The sequence below is a fragment of the Girardinichthys multiradiatus genome, chromosome 17, assembly GCF_021462225.1.
Source record: "Girardinichthys multiradiatus isolate DD_20200921_A chromosome 17, DD_fGirMul_XY1, whole genome shotgun sequence".
Taxonomy (NCBI): Eukaryota; Metazoa; Chordata; class Actinopteri; order Cyprinodontiformes; family Goodeidae; genus Girardinichthys; species Girardinichthys multiradiatus.
Genome location: NC_061809.1, coordinates 4,235,599 through 4,254,104, shown reverse-complemented (window position 1 = coordinate 4,254,104; position 18,506 = coordinate 4,235,599). Strand labels below are relative to the sequence as shown.

Here is an 18,506-nt window from a genome sequence, read left to right as displayed (position 1 = left end):
ATATTCCCATTTTACTTTGGGTGCATGTTCAACATTCAAATTCGGTTAAAGCGAGATTTGTCCATTTAAATGTGCATCTGCAAACAGGGCACCAGAGCTTTGAAGGGAAATGTCTATAATTGTGTGATTGTTGAAAACAGAGACAAAAGGAGATATTTATTTAAGCTGCAAACCAGTTATTTAAAAAATACATCAGTCTACATCAGTTGGCTTTCGAAACAATTTTGGTTGATTGAAACGTTTGCTATCTTTTTTGGCATTGCATCTGCAATCAGTCATACAGCAACACGGCTGGGAATAAGGTGGACATAGACATGCAAAATGTGGTTGTTGGTTCTTGATGTTATTAGTGTTGCATTTGTTATTTGCATGGTTTGTTCTAAAGCATTTACCCACTTTCTAACGAACTCGTAGTCATACTTGTCTTCTGCTTATCTCGGACCAGATCACGGGGGCAGCAGACTAACCAAAGACGCTATTGGGAGTTCACAAATGGTCTAAAATTAGTATTTTCTCTGATTCTGTGTGAGCTGTACCTTTTTGCTATAGTTCCAGATATGTGGTATCCCATTGTGTGTGCACCCTTCTGTACACTGGCTCCTTTGTGTTACAGATAGATGAGTCCCCAGTTTGTAGTTTAGACAAAGTTCCCCAGTCCCCGGCCTGTGACTGGCTGCTGGCCTGTCTCCAGGTAATGCTCCTGTTCGGCAAGATTCACCGATCAGCAACCAGCTCCATGTTATTGATTGTGTCAATTAAACAAATCAGTGTTTTAATTTTATTAACTCATCAAAATCAAGAATAATTGATTGACTTCAGCTATGTCTGACTTGCTTTTTTGTCTGTTTTGTATTCAGATTGCACCTGATCATATCAGTTCTTTCACATTTGAATTTTTGCTATTTTGCCATTTAATATTTTTGATTTCTTCCAGATATTAAGAACCATAATTGTTTCATTATTCTGTAGAACACCCACTCACACACATCCAAAGCGGTTGCTCTACACTTCATAGTTCAGTTGCTTGGTGACCATATGGCCTAGCAGATGGCTTCCTGCTGGGCAACACAGCATCTGAAAGAGAAAATCACACCTAATCAGCATTAAACATTTACAGGCCCGAACAACAAACTACTCGCTCCTGAAAAGCATAGTTTGAATTTTCTGCTATTTTTCATAAACCCCTATTTAAAAATTCCTATAACTGTATGATCGCACAGAACTTGATCCCAGGTTTTCTACTGATCTGTGTACGAATGTGTGTATGGCTTTTTTTTAGCGTCTGATTGAATGTGGTTCTTGTGTAAAGTGGTTTGAGTGATTGGTATGACTAGAAAAGAGCTATATAATATTTTGTCCAAAATAAATTTACAGAAAATTTACTTTACTGCCCCAAAGTCATTTTGTGAATAATTTGGTGTTATGTCATTGTCCAAATCTGGAGGGCCCATTTTTGCCTAACCTGCTGGCTGATACCTTGAGGTGTTTTTTCAATATCTTGACATAAGACCTTTTTCTCATAAAGTGATATATTTTTGTGAAGTGCACCAGTCCCTCTTACAGCACCATATCCACACAGTATGATGCTGCCTCCCCCACACTTTACAGTTGGGTTAGTGTTCTCAGGCTTTCCCTCCAAATGTAATGGCCATTGTGGCCATACATGTCAATTTTATTTGTAGTCTTCATCCCACATTGTTGTATTTAATACTCTGAGGAGTATATAAAGCTATTGTTTCATATTTAACTATACTTTCAAGAATGAGTCTAATTCAGGGGTCGGTGATTACAAGCTGTCTGGCCTCCCTTTGACACTTGCATAAAAGTTTTGTCTTACAAAAAGATAAATAATCAAACCTATTGTTTTCTTTTTTTGAACTAAAAGCTGTTGGCTTTAAGATATGGGTTAAAGTGTGGATTAACTATTCAGTAGGGAGGTGGTGACATTTAGGTAAAGGGCAAGGGTTGGTAAAGAGCAGACAGAGTTCCCAGTGGGGAAACGGAACCAAACATGTGAGAGTAACCGTGGGCTAGGCTATGTCTAGTGCTTATTTGTAGAAACTTGATCCATTAAAGGAGCACATACAAATATGTCACCGATATTCCTTCAGAATCTGGGAATTCTGGTCCCATTTTTACCCTTCGTCACAGTCCCAGTTGCTCTGACTTACAGTTAAAATGAACAAAGTCATTGTGCTGGAGGTCAGTGGCACTCTGCTTGATCTAATCACATGAGCTTACTAATGTTAATAGCGTGACACATAGGTTAAGTTTTAGTTCCTGTACCTCCTATGCTTGATGCAACTGTTTCACTTTTGGAATTGAGATGCCTCAGAATAAAAACAATCCCTCTAAGCAAGTTGTCACTGTTATTGTAACAAAGTGTTTAAAAAATGAATTGACTTTTTTGCTTTCTCATCACACCATCAAATTAAATGTAATATCAGACAAATATAACCCTAATCCAAAACGACCTGGCCCTTGTGAAAAGCAACAGCCCTGTTGTTTATGCGTATAGTTTGATTTTTAGTGGAAGTAATGATCGTTTTATTGTTGCCAAAATACCAAATATCTGTTTTTGCATGTGTCTCTTCCAATGTTCTGTCTATTTGTATCCATCCTATGATGTTGATGTTTGTGCAGCCATGTTGATACATGACTGTCTATTGCAGTCCCTTCCAACATGTCTTATCCTGCTGTGTGTGTGTTTGTGTGTGTTGAATGCTTGTGCAGCGGGGTCCAGAGCAGAGAGAGGACAGTTTGGTATGCCAGCCTGATTTCATATCTCCACTCTCTCTGTACCAATCAGCTTCTTTTTTTCCCCACTCACCCCCTTCAGTATTTCCATGCACACCCACTGTTGTAGGAGAACTAATGGAGATGCTTTCTATCTGTGAACAACACCTGATCTTACAAAAGCACAAGTCTGACAACTGAACCTAGGTTTGGTTTTCTCAGTGCTGACAGCAGTAGCTGTCATGAGGAAATGAAATCAAAAAGGCTTGAATCAGTAAGTTTACATTATAGCAGTTTCAGATTAGTGTAGGTCACATAACTTGAGTTTCCTAAAAAATAAAAATCTGTTGTACCAAGATTCTTACACAACCAAAATACGCTATCTTTGGCTCAGTGAACTGCCAGTAAACTAGATCTAGTCAACTTAATGCTTCATGCACTTGTAGGTCAGTAAAATTGAATATCATTGAAAGGTAAATTTATTTCAGTGATTCTGTTCAAGTCACACTTGCATCCTATATAGATCCATTATACACAGAAATATATATTTCAGGTTTTCATTTCTGTAAAGATTGATGACCCTCACTTACAAATAATGAAAATGTATAATTCAGTTTCTTAAAAATTGAATATTTTATACATAAATGTGGGCTGACTAAAAATGATGTCCATGTTGTATACAGCATATACATCCAGTACTTGGTCAGGGCTCATTTTGCATAAACGATTGTTAATCAAGACAGCAAACTGGTGGCCTAAAGTTGGCTTTTGTAATATTTAGTTTTTCTGGAGAAACTAAAGTCTGGGATATCATTAACTGTAGACCATAATCCCAAACATTAACAGAAATAAATTATTAAATATGTCTCTCTGTGTTATAAATCCATTTAAAATGACTTTTATTTGTTTTAAACTAAATACTGAAATAAATTACCTTTTTGACCACATTATCAATTAATGACATGATGTAATTCACCTGTATATGACAACTTTTCTATTAGTTTACAGCTATACCATTTAGCTAAAGTAACACAGATAAAGTGAATAGCCTTATGTCAAAACAATGGCTGAAAAGATGTAGTTCAGGCTCTTCTATCCATAAAACTGAATCAAAGCACACCTGATGATCAGATGTTGGACCACAGGACTGAATGGCTTATCCAAGGCTACTGACACTGCTGCTGTAGAGTGCATGGGATGTGGCTGCACTGTTTTCTGGAGAGCCTCCTGAGCCAAGCTATCCAGAGCATTTTGGAGCTTCTTCTGTGCTAAATAAATGTGAACTTCTATGTTCTAAACCACACACCTGTGGTGTACTCTGTTAGGTAATCAACTGATGTTTTAGTCGGACTGATTTTAAGCTTTTTTTTAACTGCTTGTTGTTTATAAATGATTCTATAACCTGAATTATAGCTAGCTGCCTTTTAAATGTACTGGTAAATAAACTACAGTCAGTCAGTAAATGCAACTCAAACTTTCTATATCAGCACTGGAGGTTTTGCTGTTTAAAAAGTAAAAAACATGATTTTGTGATGAAGAGTTTTTGGAGAATAAAATGTTGGTGATATTACTCTGCTCCATGTTTTACAGACCTTAATTATCTATTTAGTCAGTCCCTGTTGGATGGCAGTGGGAAGTCCCAGCGCATGACAGCTGCAATGTCTTTGGATTTTCATTGTCCATTGGAACCTTTTGTTGTCGTGCTGCTGGTGTTTTTTCTGTAAGGTTGCTGGCATGGAGTCTTTTGCAGCCTCATTCACCTGATCAGCTGGAATGGCTTGGGTTTTATTTGTCGTGTACCTGCTAAGCTTTGGGTATTCTCCATCTTTCTGTCTCAGGGTCACGCTGTTTTCTGGATGCACACAACGATTTTCTTGAAAATCACATTTGTTTGGTTTTCTTATTTCTTTTAATTCTGTTTTTTCTCTCCTCTTTCTTAACATGTAGAGGACAATTACATTAGGTGCTGGCGACCGACAAGTTATCCAGACTCCCATCAATGACTCCCTTCCTGTCAGCGGCAGCAGTGTGGCTCAGCTCTTTAGGCAGCTTGGTATGGACTTTTAGTTTTTTTCTTTCTCCAATATATTTTAGTTTTTTTCCCTCAGTCTTAGTGCTGCACATTAAAACACCCTCATGTAGTATATGTGCCTTGCAATAGTATTGACCTAAAGCTGAACATGAACTGACTATTTATTTTTGTACAAAACGTAGCGAAAAAACAGCTCAGTGAAGTTGGATTTGGTTTCACTGCAATATTTAAGTGTGCGCATCCTGGATACTATTTCAGGTTTTTATTTGTAAAACCTGTTTGGTTGATCAGATAGAAAACCAAATAAAATCCATCGAGGTTTGTTGTTGTAATTTGACAAAATGGGAAAATGTTCAAGGGGAATGAATTGTTCTTGCAAGTTACTGTAAATGAAAGAAAATTAGGAATTTAGTAGAACATGTCACTGTGACATTGTTGGAAACGTAGGTACATCCTTGCAGGTGATGGAAGCAAAGAGCCAGTCAGGCGTACAATGTCTGTTTTAGCTAGTTGTTATTTGAAACAAACTGAAAATGATCAAATCAGTGGGATGTAAAGCTATGTTATATAGAATATATAATATAGATTGTAAACTACCAATATAGGAGAGTGACAGTTTGGTGCTGTTGGCTTGAGCTGCACCATGTCTGCGTTCCTATGTGGAGTTATCTTGGCTGAGGCTACTTGGTGTATCACTCCTCAGTCCGCTCTGAGGTAGATTTTGTTTCTGACTCTCACTTGTGTTGCAGCATCCATCGTGGTATGTTCCTATGTTTTCCAGTGCTTGTAGATTCAAATATGCCATCTGACTCGAAATGAGCTATTCTGTTTAATCACCTGATGCTGCAGGTTTACCTGCACTGTTAGCTTCCTCCATTCCTAGGTTGGATTTACCTTTCAGACTTCCTCACTGTGATGTGACTTCTCTCTATTACAGGAAAGGAGACTATTACTGCTAGTTTCACAAAAGTTATCTTCAAAAAAATCTGAACTAATCTGTAATGTCTCTTTTAAACCAGCTTCCTTGGGTTTTTAGGACAGAAGCAAAAATAGTGTTCTCAGAAAAAGCTTTATCAATTAATATTTTTAACAAAAAATGTGGTCACAAATGCATCAGTCTGGTTCATTAATATTTGGAAGGCATTTAACTACACCAGGATATTTAGAACATTTTTCTTTTCTAAACTAGTCAGGGTTTATTGGTTGAACTGACTAGTTTTATATGTTGTTTTTGGTGAAACCTAGTCCTTTCGCAGAGATGGCCTCTCATATTTTTTCTGTTCTTTGTTTTTTTCCCTCAGGTATAGTCAACGTGTTGTATCTGTTCTGTGCTGCTCTGACGGAGCACAAGATCCTGTTTTTGTCCAGCAGCTACCAGAGACTAACAGACGCCTGCCGAGGGCTGCTGGCCATCATGTTCCCCCTCCAATACAGGTTCAAATACACTCTGCATTGCAGCTGCAATGGAAGCTCACTTTTCTGCAGTATCTAAGGCCCAGTTCACTCTGACACGGATATGTAGCAAGACAAATATTTCCTGCTTGTTGTACTTCCTCTCCACATGCAGACAATCTATTTTATTGATGAGAGATTAGGTTAGGTTTATTGAATATGTTTCTGACTCTGCCCCCATTGACCTCTAACTCTAAGATGGAGAAGGCATGCTAAGGGTAAAAGATGTCAAAGAAAACATGAGCTACAGTTGTTATCTTTGCTCTGTTGCTTTAGCCATGCTCAGGTTGTCTTCAACATTTGGATTTAGTTTATCTCAGTGTTATTGCCACCTACTGCCTGGACATTGTTATTTAAAAGTTTTTGATCAGATTTCCAGAGAAGATGTTCGAGATGAGGACTCTAGTTGTACTTGTATTGCAGAACAAAGACTTCAGACTTGACTTTGATTTGAGGTCTGGGCATCTAATGAGCAATCTTTATGTCATGTAATCAGAGCTGAACATAAGCAGGTTTGTCCGAAACATGCCTGTCAATTCATAATGTTGTCTCCTCTGAGTTACCATCATGTATATAAATAAGTGGTTGTCATGGTAACTTTATCTGGGTTTTTATTAGGGTTATTTGTGATGATGCTACTATTGAGCAAGCATCGAAGTAGGTAAAACACAAACTATAGTTTAGACACAGATGGAAAAGTTTTCCTGTTAGAGCTTCGTTTGATGTTTTATAAACCAGGGACGTTCTCGAACCATGGGCTTTTACTTTTAATAACCTGCTCTGGTGTTTTGCTGTATCATATCACACCGATGTGTTATGAAACAATGATTGCAAACACAACTGTTGGAAATGACTATTTTTAAATTAAATAAATGTACCTTCTCTTTTTTTTACTGTTCGGCCAACATTGTTACAAAGACGCTAATGAATCTGCAAAACAAATTAACAACATTAAACAACATAACAGGTTTTTCTCCATTTCTACTAGTTTTCTCTGAACAGGGGAATGCATAGACATATTTTTGTGGGGTAAATATTATTCCTCAATATTTTTCAAAATGGTTCACAGCAGTAACAGGATTGTATTTTACCATATTGAACTGAATGATCTGAAAAACACAGAGTACTGAAATGTAAGTGTAAATTAAGCTTAAGAATAACGATTAGAATTCATAACGTACATCAGTTGTGTGTTTTAGGCAGACTAGAAGGGAGAAGGTTACTTTAATTTCAGGCATTAGAAACGTTGACTTGGAAAATGACACATCTCTTGACTGTAGATTGTTTTTCAAAGTGAGGTGACCAATTTGCTTTAACACTTTCCAGAGTAGTGTAGCTGGGAACTAAATGAAACATATGTATAACTTTGCCCATACAACTGACAGTGATGTGCACATTAAACCTTTTATTTTTATTCTTGTCTTAGTTTTACCTATGTTCCTATTTTACCCGGGAAACTACTGGAGGTCCTGAGCACTCCCACCCCCTTCATCATTGGTGTCAATTCATTCTTCCGGTCTGAGACACAAGAACTGGTGAGTTTAAATTGTTAAAAAACATTCAAACATATGACTAAAGAAACTTGCTAGTCTTAAGGAAATGTTTGTGTTGGTAAAGAGAATCTATGATCTGTCCCAGTGTCCCACAAATTGAAACAATGTCCCGCATTTGACTGGGTCCAATTCTGAACATTAAAAAAACAAAAAGAAAAGAATAACTTTATTCTGAAGGTGTGGCGACTTTTATTTTGCTGTGGCAGTGCGCCACGGTCAATTACATGTAGTGAAAACCCTGTTAAAAGTCAAAGCACTGACATCTGTATTGCCGTTGCCTCCAGACAAAATACATTTTGTTCAAAACCAAAACATTCTGTTTGATAACAGTAATGCAATCCAGTAGAGAGTGGAGAGCATTACTGCAACCTGGCTTCAGAGACAAGTAGATTCTTAGATCATCTGCATAGCAAGGATAATTGCTGCTGAGTTATATCAGCTCCAAGTGGCAACATATAAAGTGAAAATTGAAGAGAGCTAAGAATGGAGCCTTGTGGGACCCTGCATGGAAGAGGAGCGCTAGAAGAGGTAGAATTATTAATCATTACAGAGAAAGTTCTATCTAGTTCTATCTCTCCTGACCATATTTCTTAAATAAACTCAGTTTTCTTTCTGTCTTCTTTTTAGCCCACTAGAAACCTACTGTGCTAAAGTGTGTAAAGTAGATGACAGGTATTTTGTCCCACAATCTTTGCAGTTAGGGCGGAGAGTAGAGCGGACTAGGATGCTTGTAGGCATTAAATCTTTGTACGCCCTTACAACACAAGGCAGAATTACAATAGTTTGACAGGAGAGTAATTTTGATTTATTCGATTTATATAGCTACAGTGTGATTTTAGTTTTCTCTTGTGTCTGTATTGTATAGGAAATAAAACCCTTATTTGACCTATACGACTCAAATCATGTCAAAATGTCAAATCTCTGGGGGTAACACATCTTGTTTGAGAGACTGCTCTTCAGAAAAGTCTTTTGAGGGCAAAAAGGGTTTACTTAATATTTAAAAACAGACTGGGTGAGCTTCTCTTTGATAAGGAAAATAATCATTTCAGTCATGTCCATATTTTAAAACAGTTTTTGCAAATTGTCTGTGTAAAATCTGTACATTTCTTTATCCAACTTAAATAATTTTATCATTCTGCCTTTTAAATCCTGGAGCATCCTTTGTGAGCTGTTACCTGTTAAGCGTGATTCATTAGGAGGACTGCATCTGTATGTTCAAACTGTATAAAATATAATATTCTGCTTTAGATTGGCGTTGCCTGTGTCTGTGTCAGCGGATATAATGTGTCAGATGACAGCTTAGATCAGCTTTACATAATAGTTTTATAGGGAAGTGACTAGAAATGATCTGAGACAGAAAAACACCTGCAGCTTTTTTCCAGTTATGGAAGGGAGATTTGAGCTGTAATCCCAGGATTATGAGGTGAATGACTTATTGGACCAGAATCAAACCATGATTCACCTGCTGACCTGTTGGACAATAAGTAAAAAGAAAATCCTGCTGCTGTCTGACTGCTTGCTACCATTTGGATTCATAAGACTAAAAAATGTTCTTTTTCAGCCTTGATAAATGAATCCTAGCAATGTATATTCAATTCAATTCAATTCAAAAATACTTTATTAATCCCAAAGGGAAATTAAATGTTGTTATAGCTCATATTACGAAGGTTTCCTCAAAGAGCCGTTATATGAGTCATTAGTGTTTTAATCTTATCAATAAAAAGTAATAATCCACTTTCTGATTGTAGCTTGTTGAAAATATAATGATGTCTCATGTCAAAGTTTGTGACTGCAGCACTTGATTCATTTTTTCAGCTTATAATGAGATCCCTCCCAGAGCCTTTTTCAATGTCGGAATAGTCATTATGGTCAGAGGCTATCGGCTGCGCAGCCATTCTGTCTGAATGTCAGCTTATTGTTGTCTGATAGCTGATGTCATGTAATGAACAGCTGCTGAGAGAAACCGCTTTCTTTATCTTTTCTCATTGCCTACCAGTTAGGTTTATCTCCTCTGTGTTCATCGGCAGCCCCACATGTGATGATGAAACGTGTGTGTGTGTGTGTGTGTGATTTCAGTTGGATGTAATCATCGCTGACCTGGATGGAGGCACAGTTACCATCCCTGAATGTCTCCACATCTCTCTGCTGCCTGAACCTCTTCTGCAGCAGACCCAGACTGCCCTCTCCATGGTAAGAGCTACAAACTGAACCCTGCTCACAACCCCATTATTATACAACACACTCAGGAATGTGTTATGGGAGGTTTTAACAAAGTATTAAATGATACAGTACTGGTTTATGAGAGGAGATGACAGGAAAGTTCTCACTGATCATTCCCCCTTCTGTGACTTGGCAGTATTTAGTAAAGTTTTAGAGCTATTCATCTATTCTATTTTGTTTTTTCTTTGTTGTAACTTATACCATGTGAAAACCAGATTTTCCCCTTAAATGGAGCCATATTTAAGCCACATTGACTGACTTGCAACAGATGCTGGTTTAGAAATCCTCCTACAGCAGTGTGGGACCAAACTAGTGATCAGTATGAGGAGAATGTGCCAGGCTGTTTTAGTTATATACTACTCTCCCACAGACTACAGAGACCCCTTTTTGTTAAAAAAATACATTTTTTCCCCTAATGTAAATATCCAGTGAATGCCACCAAACAAGTGTCAGTAGCAGAACAAGTTTGGAATTGGAAGAGGGGATTTGGCAAGTTTACAGCGCCCCACCCACAAATACATTTTTTTTTACAATGGGGGCCCATTTAAGGGAAAACAAAACAGATTTTCCAAGATGCATTCGATATATTGCCAAGAAACATTGGTACCACAATAATTGATTTTCTTCCTTTTTATGCTAATTTTGAATGTGGGCCCATTTAAAAACAGCAGGCTTCTACAAAGAGACATTATTATGTGCGAAATAATTATTTATTTCTCCAGCTTTATGGGTCCATGTGTAAAAGTGTTCCCCACGTTTTTCTTAATACATTCATGATATATAACTTCTTGATGCACTGACCAGGCTTTTCCTGGAAACCACAGATTTACGCTTTTGTTCAAGGTTAAACCTGCAGATTTCAAAAAAGTATCATTACAATGTCAATCAAACCATACATTCCTAAGCTTTATTTACTTTTCATTAAACTCAGAAAGGTGCATCAAAGCACAGGCTATTGGTTAATCCAGTTATTTACCAGAATTTAAAACCCAAAGGTTTTCAGGGTTTGAACTGCTGACCCAGAGTGATCAAAAACAAAAGGCCTAATTCTGATATCGGACAGATTGATTTGTGCATTTCTAGTATTAGTCTATTTATTGCATGACTGGGATGGACAACAAATGGAGAAAGGTATTGAACAATATTCAGTTGTAATAGTGGTAGTTCTGTATCATTGATAATTGGCTAGCCCTAACCCTAAACAAATCTGTGTGGTTCAAAAACATACTAAAGACGTTTCTTACCTTTTTCGTTATTTCTAAGCACTGTTCAAGGTAACTCAATGATTGGGGATTTTATGTTTTTATGGTTTTTTTTCTAAACCTATAATTATTGTTGGAATTCTCTGTGTATCTTTATTTTGATTTGTTTTTAGTTGCTTATGTTTTATAAGTATTATAAAACATAAGCCAACTCAACAGACACCTTATCTTCTATATTATCCTATTTTAAAGCCTCGTCTCTGCCGCTTTATGTCTTTATAAGAGGCGACTTTTATACAGCTATTTAGTGTGTCCAGCAGCTACAGCCCCTTCCAGTATTCCAGTGACAGCCCATTCTGAGAAATGCTTTGTTACGGTGTGGGATTTCCCAGCTTCCTTATTCCTCTATTGATATTTACAGAATACATTATTTTATTCTAGTTTCCTCTTGTTAGAACTGCTTGTGTATGTTAGATAACAAATGTTGTTATTGCAATCACTCTCTCAGGTAAAGTGCTGCAGCCCCCGCCCCCCCCCAGTGTTTGATATCAGTGTACTGGAAAAGCTGTTAGATTTGTATGATATGTTCCGTGTTGACAAAAGAATGACTGGGAATAATTAAAGAAATGGATCAGTTGGTGTGCAGATAATCACACGTGTTGAATACAAGCTTTATTGCATACTGCTGCACAAACTCTTGAGTTATGGCACCGGAACAAAACGTTTGCTTCCCGTCTATAACAGTTTTTTCTGAAATACCAGAACCAACAGAGGTTTATATCATCTGATTGTAAGGTTGCTTGTTCTTGTAAAACATTAACAGTCATGGTGCAATCTCAACTGCTTTCTGTCACTTGGCCTGGACCTTTTGCTTTTGTATTAATCATGCAGGGATCGGGTTGTTTATATGGCTTTTGTTCGCATTCTAAAAAGAGATATGACAAAAATATATGTTTAATGCTGTGAGGAGTCTGGGGGGTAGTAGACAAAACCTTTGTTTGTGCACATATGTTAGGACCTGATTAGCTGAGGCTTTGACAGTGTTGTCACTGACACCTGCTTGACATTTACCACAAATCGCTGAAACATACCAGAAAAATCTTCCTATTGAAAGGAACAAATCCAACATCAGTTTAATGTGGACATTTTATTGTATGAAACCTATATTAATCTACAACCTCAATTCTAATGAAAATGGAACATTGTGTAAAACGTACCAAGACAAAATATTTAATGTTCAAACTGATCAACTGTCATTCTGAACTGATAAAGCTTTGTCAGGGGCAACAAAAGACTTTTGAGGAATGTTAAACAACACCTGTCTCAAACATTCTGGACACAGGTGAGTGTCATGATTGGGTATAAAAGGAGCATCCCCATGAGGCTCAGGTGTTCACAAGCAAGGTTTTGGTGAGGTTCACCACTTTGTGAACAACTGCAAGAGCAAGTAGTCCAACAGAACATTTCTCAACATAAAATTGCAAGGAATTTAGGGATTTCATTTAAATAGAGAATAATAATAGAACAAGAACTGACCTTTGGGGGCCACCACAGGTAGGTTTCACAAAACTGGAGGATTCATTATCAGTAGATACAGAGAAAGATCTGTCTCTTAGATAAGATGCAACTAGTCCAGAATGGTCTCACATTTACACAAGACTGGAGACGATTTAATAAAATGGTGTGATCAAACGTATTCAATGTGAATGTGAATCAACATTCAATGGGAATATTAAACTAGTAATAAGACGTAATCATAATTAGTTGTTGTGATGGAGAGACAGTTACCTAAAAAAAAATTGTATACAAATACGTCATACACAACATCAGGGTATGTTTAGTAGAGCTCACAACCTTTGCCTCTCCACACAGGAGAGATGTCTTCTGCTTCCTGGACTCTCAATGCATCCGAGGCTGCAGGAAAGCTCTCCTGTTCCTTTGCTGGTGCAGCTAAATACACACATGAAACAGCTCAGCTCAGTGTATGTGTAAACACTGTGTGTGTGTGTGTGTGTGTGTGTGTGTAGGGTCTCTGTCTGGCTGGCAGAGAAGCTAGAAAAAAGGGCAAATTTCATCTCATTTATTGTCAGGAGTCTTTTTTTCTGTCTGCTCAAATTATTTAATATAAAAAGGTACCTACAGTTAATAAGATCAAGGTTAGGACTTTATTATTAAAATATGCCGTTAAATTGTCTGGACACGCCTCTAAATAGAGTCACAGTCTAATAGAACACAAGTCAAAAAGCATTAAGTCCTGGTTGTGAGTTTCTGCCCAACAATCAATAGAATCTACATCAACGATGCAGATAATTCATCCCAGCAAGGCAATTTAAATAAAGACTTGCAGCACTAGCTCCAGATCTTATTTCCAGGTTTACATTATGTCACAGTTTGGTCTACATACACAACCCTGCTGTCTGAAGAAAAATGTCAAACACAGGCATTTCACATTGACTCAGATGTAGAAAAGTAGCACAACAGTCTCTGGGTTTTAGGCCACAAAACACAGAGCCAAAGAGAGAAAGACAACAACAACAAGCTATCAGGAACCCTGAGTTTCACAACAAAATAATTCTATTTATACTCATTTTCATCTATAATATCTCAGGCATTTGGGAGGCAACCTGGGTCAATGGGTTAGTTAGTTAAATAAGTTCTGTCACAGCAACCCCTGTTACAAATTGCATGTGAATTTGCTAGTGCCCTTTCACAACAACTAAAAAATAAATCTTTCTGAAATAATTCAAAACTCCTAAAAGTTTAATGGCATCCTTGATTGTTTATTCCGTCCTTATTACAGCTGAGACTTTGCTTCGGATTATTGATCCAGCAGAGTATGTCATATAGTAGGGCACATGAAATTGGCCTGGACACATATTAATACCTGCATGCTGTTATAATCTGATATTTTAGACAATTGCCTTTAACTGAATTGCTCTAAGTGCTGTTTTAATAAGTTGTAAAAGTAGCAACAAATGTGTCTGTATATAAACACAGCAAACCCAGAGTAGAGGTTGGCCAATAATCTGCTGCTATTTACATTTAAGTAAGGCAATTGGTCTCAATGACAAACACTTCACTCAGTTTTGAACAGTCAAATCTTTGGACAGCAGAGTACTGCTGCTGCTGTTTTCACACATTGCATCGTACCCTCCTGTCTTTTGCAGAGCTAGTCTTACGGGTCTTTTAGCCATAATAATAGGATGGTTAGACATGGATGCATCCAATGAAGATCTTTATTGATCCAGAGCAAAACAATGATTAATGATCAGTGTGTATGTAAGCGGTATATATGTTGAGCTAATGTAGGTGGATGTAGATGCAAGCCATGAATGAACTGAAATGTTAAGCAGTGTTGAAATTGCAAAAATCAAATAATAAGGTAGGCGAGATTGCGGTCCACAGTGGCTGGCGTGGCTGCAGGGTGGACCAGTTGGCACGAGCAGGACGGAGCAGGAACCCCACCCCTCGCACACAGAAGCACAGCTCTTTTATAGACAAGAGGCGCTGGGCCCTAGCAGATCCTGCGGGCTGACACTCCAGGTGCACCTCGTAAAAAAAAAAAAAAAAAAAAACATATTATAGGAGACAATATTTAAGGTGGATCCTCCCTATGTTTAAAGAGAAGGGGCCGTCACACCTCGCCCACAAAGCTCGGGTTCCCCCTGGGAATCATGAACAAAAGAGTAACAAGTGAAAACATTTTTTTATTATCATTTTATCCATATTTACAAAAATATATAAACATGCACATTGCCCCCATATGCTTAATGTCTACCAGTTCCCAGTCTGGCCAGTTCAGCATAATTTCCTCACCAACTACCCATCCCCAGAAACTGGTGCACTTATAATACCTTTTAGGAGGAATAATAGTGGCAGAAAGAGAAATAAAAATAATTCAATTCAGTTCAGTTTTATTTATATAGCGCCAATTCACAACACATGTCGTCTCAAGGCACTTCACAAAGGGTTTGGAATGGTGTAGGGTTGTTGGGGAGGTTAGATTAAACTACTGAGTGTTAGAGTTTGGCCATTTTAGAATGGGCCACATGTAGGGGTACTAAGTAAAATAATACACTGATAAAGTTTGTCCATCTAGACCCCACTGGTGGCCATTGTTATACTAACAATCACAAGGATTGGGGATACCTCTCTGTCAGACTGATTATAACCATTGGAAAAGAGAAGGGGTCGCACAGGTAACAGAAGTGGAGGGTGTGTTTGCACCTCAACCATAACTGAGCCGGTTTTAGGCTAAACCTGACTCCCCCTTACTCCATCCAACAGGAAGGGAGGAAGGAAGAGGTAAAAATAATTGGAGTGTTGTTTCCTGTTGCATTGTATGAAAGGAGGGTAACTTTAAAATGGGCTATGTCAATTCAATCGAATCATACAAATTTCAAGTCAGGTACATACATTCCAATTAATCCTAACCATTGAACAGTGCAGTCAGATTGTTATTTATTCAAATTGGTTAAAACGTTTTTCTATCTAAGGAAACCCATCAGATTGCATCCAGTCAGTGACTTGCAGCATTCACTCCTCCTGGATGAGCATGTAGAGACAGTGGACAGTCACTGGCATTGGCTTTGCAGCAATCCCTCATACTGAGCATGCATGTAGCGACAGTGGAGAGGAAAAACTCCCTTTTAACAGGAAGAAACAGGAACCAGGCTCAGTGTGAGCGGCCATCTGCCACGACTCACTGGGGGTTTGAGAGAACAGAGCAGAGACACAAAAAGAACACAGAAGCACTGATCCAGGAGTACTTTCTATGGGAAGAAAAAGTAAATGTTAGTGGATGTAACTCCTTTAGTTGTTTTATCTAGAAAGAAAGAACAGATAAACTCTGAGCCAGTTTTCAAGTTTAGAGGATGAGAGAGAGCACATAGGGTTAGTCACAGTAAAAACTCAGTCAGTAGCTATGTCTAAGAGAAAAATAGGGTTTAACACTGAAAGACAGGGCCATGTGTATCATCGGTTGGAGAGCATTAAGTTGTTGGCAACTTAACGCTCTAAATAATTTAAAACCATAACTGATATTAATGTTATTGGCCTACAGTACAAATCTGCGGGAAAGCGCATCAGCGACAACTTTATCTTTTCCTTTGCCATACCTTCTGTCCAAGAGAAAGAAAAATGCGACCAGCGGATCAAACGCTGGGTAGGACATTTTAAAATGGTCATAAACTTGAGCAGGTTGTGGTTTGTGTGCACAAAAACAGGAGCACCACTACTAAGATATACTTCAAAATTACGCCAAAATTAAGGCGAGTCTTTCCTTCTCAATAACAGAATAGTTTAATTGGTGTTTGTTAAACTTTTTAGAAAAGTAACTAACTGGCCTGCAGAGGCCCAGGTTCATCCAGCTGTGTCAATACCGTGCCCACATGGCTTGCATCCACATAGAGCTGGAAGGGATATTCAAGTTGCGGCGGAGCCAGGACAGGAGCGCAGCAAAGGAGCTGTTAAACATGCTTGAACGCCTGTTGGCAGAGAGGAGACCATTCATATTTAGCATCTTTGGATAACAAACCGGTTAAAGGCGCCACTACCAAAGAAAAGTTTTTAAAAAAACAGCGGTAGTAACCAAACAAAGGAAGCACATGAGGTCTTTTTTTTGGTAGAACCGCTTCTACTTTGGCTGCAACGGGCGTACTTGACCCTGCCCAACTACACGTCCCAGGTAGATTACGGTTGCGTTCGTGAACTCACACTTAGCAAGACTGACCGAGAGCCTCGCCCCCGCCAACCGAGTAAACAGCTCCTAGATGCACACCACATGTTGTTCCCAAGTGTCAGAATAAATCACAACATCATCTAAATAAACAGCGCAACCTTGCATGTCGCCAAAAACAAGATTCATTAAATGTTGGAACATTGTTGGAGCGTTTTGAAGCCCAAATGGCATAACTGTGTAGGAGAATCTATCTGAAGGCGCTACAAATGCGGGTATTTTGTGTGCATGTTTTGTCAATGGGACTTGCCAGGATGCCCAACTTGAAGAACAAGGCTTTTTTTGTCTAATTTTTAGTCAGCCGTCCTTATTGGCGCTGTCCGTGGTGCTAGTGTCATCTCCAGTATTAAGCCCTAAATTAACAGCATCAGCTGCACATGCTGCACAAATCTAGTCAGGACTCAACTGTACACTAGACGCACAAGTGTAATAAGGCTTTAACAAATGTACATGACACAACTGTGTTTTTTATCTACTGTGTAAGGGCCTGAAAGCTTTGCCTGCAATGGAGATGGGATATTAGGACTCAAGGTTAAGACCCTATCACCTGGCAAAAATTCAATTCAATTCAGTTTATTTATATAGCGCCAATTCACAACACATGTCGTCTCAAGGCACTTCACAAAGTCAGGTACATACATTCCAATTAGTCCTAACCATTGAACAGTGCAGTCAGATTCAGTTATTTATTCAAAATGGATAAAAAGTTTTTCTATAAAAGGAAACCCAGCAGATTGCATCCAGTCAGTGACTTGCAGCATTCCTTCCTCCTGGATGAGCATGTAGCGACAGTGGAGAGGAAAAACTCAATTTTAACAGGAAGAAACCTCCAGCAGAACCAGGCTCAGTGTGAGCGGCCATCTTTCACGACCGACCGGGGGTTTGAGAGAACAGAGCAGAGACACAAAGAGAACAAAGAAGCACTGATCTAGGAGTACTTTCTATGGGAAGGAAGAGTAAATGTTAATGGATGTAGCTCCTTTAGTCGTTTCATCTAGAAAGAAAGAACAGATAAACTCTGAGCCAGTTTTCAAGGTTAGAGTCTGAAAGAGAGCACATAGTTAGTCACAGTAGAAGTTCAGTCAGTAGCCATGTCTTGGAGAGAGAAAGGGTTAAACACTAAAAGACAGGGCCAGGCCATGTGGATCATCTGTAGAAGGGGAGCATTAAGTTGTTCCCAGTAGAAGCTTGGACGATGCCCCTCTCCAGAAAGGTGTCACAGGTAGACACAGAGTCAGGCCAGGTGTAGCTTCTAGGAAGAGAAAAGAGAGAGAATATAAAGTTAAAAACTGAAATAACTGCAAATAATACAAAATTGGATAGTAGTGTGAGAATGTAGCAATGAGGGTGAAAGTGGTCATGATGTCTTCCAGCAGCCTAAGCCTATAGCAGCATAACTACACAGATAGTTTCAGTTTCAGTTTATTTCTTTATATAGCGCTTATTTACAACAATGTCGTCTCAAGGCACCCCACAAAGGGTCTGGAACGGCGCGGGGCCGCCGAGGAGGCCAGACCAAATCACCGAGTGCCAGAGCCTGGCCACCCCAGAATGGGCCACATGTAGGGGCACTA

General features: G+C 38.6%; 1 protein-coding gene across 6 annotated transcripts in view; it reads left to right on the top strand.

Annotated features, from left to right (window-relative positions):
* The window catches only part of sbf1 (SET binding factor 1), an 86,347-nt gene that overhangs the window by 29,382 nt on the left and 38,459 nt on the right, over positions 1–18,506 (top strand). For 3 of the 6 annotated variants that reach the window (XM_047390432.1, XM_047390434.1, XM_047390431.1), the window contains exons 6-11: positions 614–691; positions 2,734–2,763; positions 4,684–4,789; positions 6,070–6,202; positions 7,647–7,755; positions 9,850–9,963. In XM_047390432.1, coding sequence (XP_047246388.1) covers positions 614–691; positions 2,734–2,763; positions 4,684–4,789; positions 6,070–6,202; positions 7,647–7,755; positions 9,850–9,963 — 570 coding nt within the window. The remainder of the gene's footprint in view (positions 1–613; positions 692–2,733; positions 2,764–4,683; positions 4,790–6,069; positions 6,203–7,646; positions 7,756–9,849; positions 9,964–18,506) is intronic. The other 3 variants (XM_047390435.1, XM_047390433.1, XM_047390436.1) reach the window with 3 other exon arrangements.